At 48.3% G+C, this 6,526-nt stretch overlaps 1 protein-coding gene across 1 annotated transcript; it reads left to right on the top strand.

Moving 5' to 3' along the window:
• The first annotated feature begins 280 nt into the window (after positions 1 to 280).
• Positions 281 to 6,526, top strand: LOC123430738 (coniferyl alcohol acyltransferase-like). The gene is made up of 2 exons (XM_045114583.1): positions 281 to 777; positions 5,450 to 6,526. Exons 1-2 carry the CDS (start codon positions 382 to 384, stop codon positions 6,386 to 6,388), a joined length of 1,335 nt encoding a protein of 444 aa, XP_044970518.1. The 5' UTR covers positions 281 to 381; the 3' UTR covers positions 6,389 to 6,526.

Here is a 6,526-nt window from a genome sequence, read left to right as displayed (position 1 = left end):
ATCATGTTATACAGCTAGCATCAACGCTGAGACACTACCCGAATGCCACCGTCTGGTAGCTAGTGAGTTAGCGCGTCAGGTCGCGCGCCCGAGTATTGGATGATGGCCTGTCACCGACGACATGTATACCACCGTCGAGTGTTTGCTAATCATCTTAAGCACATACACATTGTGTATAGCCTTCGATATACGGATAGGTAATACAATCCTCCATCCTTTTAAATAGCACCCCCACCATGCACCATGCATCCAGTTGGAAATAGGCAAGAGGCAACGGGTGTTCCATCCAGTTTCACCTTCAAAATCCCCAGTTCGAGCTGGTGAGCTAGTCTCACTCTCTCCCAAGTCCCAACTCCCAATATCGTGTACGAAACCAACGAAATGCACGGTGTCCATGAGCTGGTGCTCAAGTCATCAGCTATGACCACGGTGAAGCCGGCACTACCGATGCAAGGGCACCGCCTGCCGCTGTCTAACCTGGACCTGCTACTGCCGGCGCTGGACGTCAGCGTCTTCTTCTGCTACCGCCACCCGGCGCCCACGGCCTCCGCGCTCAAGGAGGCGCTGGCCAAGGTACTGGTGGCCTACTATCCGCTAGCCGGGGAGGTCCTGGCCAACGCCGCAGGGGAGCCGGAGCTGCTGTGCAGCGGCCGCGGCGTGGACTTCGTGGAAGCTACCGCTGACGGAACCCAGCTGCAGGAAGTGCGGCTGGCCCTGCCGGACGAGAGCGCGGAGAAACTGGTGCCCGCCAAGAAGGCCGGCGTGATATCTGTTCAGGTACAACCGTACTATTTCTCCGTTCCTAAATATAAGTCATTTAAAAAATTTATTACGACCTATGTATAAAATAAAATAAATGAATTTATATTTTAAATTATGTTTATATGCATTCATATGTGATATTTAATTAAATATCTAAAAAACTTATATTAGAAACGGAAGAAGTAGTATATTGTAACATCAGGAGCCGATTGACCACAAAATTGAACTGTTATTTGCTAATGGTTAGATAATGTCAGAATAGTCTGTACAACTATTGTCAGTCCTTTCAAAATAAAAAGTAAAACTATTTTCAGTCCTGAACAGTTTTCCTTTTATGGAAAAGGATAGTCTGTACAACTATTACAACTCTCCAAATCATGAAAGCGCCTAGCAAAGAAAATCATCTTTCGAGAAAGGATAGTTTGTGGGTTTTATGGCAGCTTGAGACAACAATTTTCTTTTTTTGAAACGAAGGCAAAAAAAATTAGCTCATCGATTAATTAAGAAAAAAAGAATTGTTCAGTTAATTTATGAAAAAAGGCGAAAACCAATACAAACGAAGCGTGGGCTAACTACTCATACGGTAATAAACTTCACAACCACACATGCGACCCCGTCGAACTCTTCGAATACACAACATACACGAACTACGACATTGCTACTACGGCAAGAGACCCATGATAAGAATACCTCGACACAAGACATCAGGCACCTCTCAAACCACAATAAGAACCCAATCCAAGAGAACGGGACAAAAGAGTGAAGGTCATCCATCAAGCATCCAAAGATGTCTTGCTTGTCGCATCACCCTTTCTCTTGCCTACCTTATTTTGTTTACCTCTTATTGGCGTCCCCGTCAAGAGGCGGGCAATCGACCTGACCAAACCAGGTCTAGCAATCTCCACACTGGCCCACAATTCACAAAGTTCCTTTGCGAAGAAAGCATTAAGATTTGGAGTAGAAGCCAACACATTTGGCTCAATGGTCATGCCAGTCACAGAGATCACATGCTCGATGGTCGTGGATGAGGGAAGGACAGCAACATCCAAAACTCCGCGATCCATGACATCGAGAGGTAGGATGGTTCATGCATGACACTCAACGGACTTAAGCAAGCAAAGGATTGCAACGTCCAAGTCACCACACTCCTTGACATCAATTTTCTGGCTAGACTCCTCGGGTGATGCTCACGGTAAAGCCACAATCGAGATCTCAAGGGGTCTACCTTCAGTTGTTTGACAGACACACGTAAAACCGGAGCCTTCAGTTGTCCAGTGCTGCAGATCATGCCTGAGCTTCGGGACCTATGTGAAACAACAATTTGAAGCAAAGGTATTTGTTATGTAGCAACTCTTGGCATACTTTTTTTTGTATTTTTCAGGTCATCCACACCAACCATGTCTAATTTTTCGGTCTCCATACTTTCTCGGTCACATAATATAAGATCATTTTGCAAGCTAAAAGAGCTTGTAAATTATATTATATTATGGACTGAAGGGAGTACTTCCCTAATGTTTTTTAGTAGCTCAATATTGTCCTCACCCTCTTAGACATCTCGGAGAAGGACACCATGGACATATGTACCTAGTGATGACAGTCATTATCAAGACGAGTCACTCACATAAGACAAAAGTTTCACCATCGACTCTGTGTGTGTGTTTTTTGACACGTCAGCCCCTTCCACTCGTTATTTAGTACTTCCTCCGTCACACAATACTTCTTATGTCCTATGCAAAACCAAAAAAGTGTTATATTTTGATATGGAGGAAGTAGTTTCTAGTGCTGAAAGTGAAATACCAAGGCATCGATAAAGAAATAACATGTTTCGCTACACACAAAAATATGCATATACTGATGAACTGATCCTCAACAGCCTTGGCTCACCGCAAGAAAATGAAATCACTATTGTGAAAAGTAATTCTAAGCTCCGATAATTTGTTGAATATACACAAAATGAGTTTCTTAGAGCATCTACAACCGGACCCTTTAAACCCTCCTCAAACGTCTGGACAGGTCGTCCGGTTACTGTTCGATCACAAAAGTTCAATCCAGACGGGTCCCTCAAACCGGCCTCAAATGAACGGACTGACCAACACCGCCCATTTCCAGCCCAAATATGGAACGTATATGGGGGAGCCCGGACGCATCCGGACACGCCGGCCATGTCGGCTTGACGGCTTGGCCCCACGCGGACTCACTCAAAAACCCGACGGTCCGGCGGGCGCCTCGACCGTCGACGCGGTGTGAATGCCGCGTGGCACCGCTCCGGCTCCCCACCCGAGGTCGGGACCGACTATTTAAGCCGGTCGGTGCCCCCAGCCCTAGCTCATCCCTTCCTAGCTCCTTGAGCTTGCACCCGCTCGACGCCTTTTTCATTGTTCGTTCTGAGGTGGATTTGAACCACTCTCTCCGTTTGGATTTCGAGTCCAAAAGGCCAGGCAAAAGAGGATTTTCGGTCCTATGCCCGTTGCCAGCCAGAACCAATATTTCTGTGTTATATTCTGATTTTTCTTTGTCAGCTAGCACAATTCAGATTTCAAGTCCAATGCGCTAACACTTTCTTTAGTTTTCTTGCTCTTTCTCCGGGATTTAACCATGTCTCCCGAACGCCTCCTCCTTCTCACTGCCACCACCCAAGCCCGTCTGCCTCTTATCGTAGTTCTCTCTCCGTCAGGATGGTCCGGCGGCTAATCACCACCTACGCGCAGCTCACTCCGGAGCGGCGCCTTCAAATCGAGGCGGAGATCCGGCTTGCTGTGCCGGCCGCACCGATGCGGGTCTCCCTCTCGACTCGCGGAGCAGGAGGAGGAGCCGAAGGCTCCCGGTTTGAGCATGGCGGAGGCGGAGGCAGAGTTCGTCGTCGCCCAATCGAAGAAGATGACGGAGCAGCAGGCCATCCTGGATTCCATCCGGGATGAGGCCGAGGTGGAGGCCAACCGTCGGCTCATCCGGCAAAGGCAGGCGAGGCCGACGCCCTCTTCGATGAGCTAGACGTGGAGATTGAGGCGGAGGAGGCCGCAACGGAGCAGCCGGAGGGGGCGAAGCTGCAGCATGCGGCCATTTATGCGTCGGAGGGCACGGAGATCGTCGACATCTCCGACGAGGAGTAGATAAGTTCTACGTAGTATGTAGGTTTCATATCTTGCATGTTTTTTATGGATTTGAGAATCCAATAGGAGATACCCAGATGTAGAATGAATTGTTACTTTTGAGGACCGGATTTCAGGGATCCAGTTGTAGATGCTCTTATTGACTGATCTTTCCATGTCATCCTCCATAAAGATGATGATGTCATTCACGTACCGGAGAACGAACACTCTACGCTGCATTATTGTACGAACATACCACCAACTTGGCCGCCAGCTATTGCTCTTTCCATGAGTATATGAAGTTATAAAGAGTCGAAAACATATATGACTGTCTTTTCTCAATCCATCCTCGTTAGTCCAATGTTATCATTAACTTTGATGACTCTCCGTATGGAATGAACTTGACAATCCAGACGCACTGCTCTGAAGTGAACCCTATATTGCGCAAGGTTTGCTGAGGAAAGTATCATTCAAACTTACTATAAAGCTTTCTCAAAGTCTACCTTGAAAAACACCTCATCCAGGTTTCTCGGATGTAGCTCATTGATGGTTTTGCGTTGGGCAATTACCATCTACTCCCTTGGTTCTTAAATATAAATCCTTTTGAAGATTTCAACAGAGGACTAAATACGGATGTATATAGATATATTTTAAAATGTAGATTCATTTATTTTGCTTCGTATATAGTCCTTTATTGAAATCTTTAAAAAGACTTATATTTAGGAACGAAAGGAGTACGATATTTATCTTGTCACGGACGTCATCTTGGTGGGTCTAGTCATACTGTTAGAAACAAATTTGGTTTGATTAGTGCCCACCTTAGTAAATGGGGTAATACTAAAGAGCTTGATGTCTCCTCCTTTTGGGTACCAAGATAATGACACCAAAAAACAACTGAAAGTAGTGTAATGTGGCTTGTTTAAAATCCGTGACTAGTTCCACGAGGTCCCCTTCGCCTCCCAGAATTTTGTGGAGAAAACCCGAGGGAGCGAATATGGTTAGGGAGTCTTATTATGTTCCATTCTTCATGATGAGAACATTTGGCCGGAATGTCGTTGTGGTGCATAGGTTGCTAAATGTATTTAATACACTATCAGAGTCAAGACTTCCTACTCTTGAATGCTAGTTTAGTGAATAGAATCCCCATTGAAATATTTACACCATATCGGATCTCACATCTGAATTTTATCATTGTCTCATATTTTTCATTTTTTTTTTGCTTCCTTGCAAAGAAGGGGGATTAATTTTATCTATAACTTCAAATTAAGATAAATAGATGTATCATGGGATTCTGGCTGTTCAATTGTCAAATTAATATGTTATACAAAAAGAAACATTGGCCATGATAAGACATGTTTGCAACCGTCTACTTCATCGACCATCATGCGTGTTGATTCTTGTATATATAACTGTAGTTTGATTGATGGACATTTCGAAAATTATGTTAGACGTATGTCCAAAATCCTGTATTTGGACGAGGCTTACAAACAACAACCTCTCAGCGGACTTGGAAGTAGCGAATCTGTTTTGTAAGACGTAGTACGGTTAATCTTAATAACTGTTACTAAATGCGTCGCATGGTTCATGGATGCACACAGGTGACCAAGTTCAAGTGCGGCGGCGCCGTCGTCGGGTGCACCTTCGACCACCGTGTGTGCGACGCCTACTCCTTCAACATGTTCCTCGTCGCGTGGGCCGCCGCAGCCCGTGGTGGCTCAGCACCTCCGGCCCCGTCCTTCCGCCGTTCCGTAGTCGCCCCACGCTACCCGTCTCCGCGCACGTATACCACCGACGCCCTGATCAACCGCCTGTTCTCGCCTCTCAGCTCCGTCCTGCTCCCTTCCGCCTCGGCCGCTGCCAACTCCATCAACCGCATCTACCACATAGCAGCCGACGACGTCGCAACACTGCATGGCTTGGCCGGGCCAGGGCGCACGAAGCTCGAGGCGTTCACGGCCCACCTGTGGCAGCTGTGCTCCATGGCGGCCTCCGGACACCAGCGTCTGTGCTGCATGGGCATGGTGGTGGACGGGCGTGCTCGCATGTTCCCCGACGGCGCCATGAAGGCCTACTTCGGCAACGTGCTGACCATACCCTACGGCGTGATCGGCGTCGACGAACTTCGCCGCAGCATGACGCTCGCAGACGTGGCGGAGGAGGTGCACCGGTGGGTGCGGGAGGCCGCGACGGGCGAGCACTTCCGGGGCCTGATCGACTGGGTGGAGGCGCTGCGGCCCAAGCCGGCCGCTGCCAGGGCGTACCAGGGCGGCACCGGCGGCTCGGAAGCGACGACGTGCATCGTGTCATCGGGGATGGGCTTCCCCGTGGGCGAGGCTGATTTCGGGACAGGTCTGCCAGCGTTCGCGTCATACCACTTTCCGTGGCCTGCTGATGCGGGGTACATCATGCCGATGCCGAGCGCACGGGGTGACGGGGACTGGATTGTGTACGTGCACGCGGTGCCAGAGTTGGTGAAGGTGATGGAGGAAGAGCCATCTGTTTTCAAAGCCCTAGAGAATAGCTATGTGTTCGGATGAAGGAGGGTGCGTAGGTGGGGCACCCTGTATGTAATGCTGCTGGATCGGCAGCTTCATTGCTTATTTCGAATTCGTGTTCCGTAGGTGGGCCGGGCACCCTCTAATGCTAGTGCCTAGCTAGTGTCCACACCAACTACA

Source organism: Hordeum vulgare, chromosome 2H, assembly GCF_904849725.1.
Source record: "Hordeum vulgare subsp. vulgare chromosome 2H, MorexV3_pseudomolecules_assembly, whole genome shotgun sequence".
NCBI classification, from domain to species: Eukaryota; Viridiplantae; Streptophyta; class Magnoliopsida; order Poales; family Poaceae; genus Hordeum; species Hordeum vulgare.
This window is presented reverse-complemented; position numbering and strand designations above follow the sequence as displayed.

Coding starts and splice junctions, on each gene's coding strand:
- LOC123430738 (XM_045114583.1), top strand. CDS start 382: ATGCACGGTGTCCATGAGCTGGTGCTCAAGTCATCAGCTATGACCACG. Junction 778..5,449: donor CCGGCGTGATATCTGTTCAG/GTACAACCGTAC, acceptor GGATGCACACAG/GTGACCAAGTTCAAGTGCGG.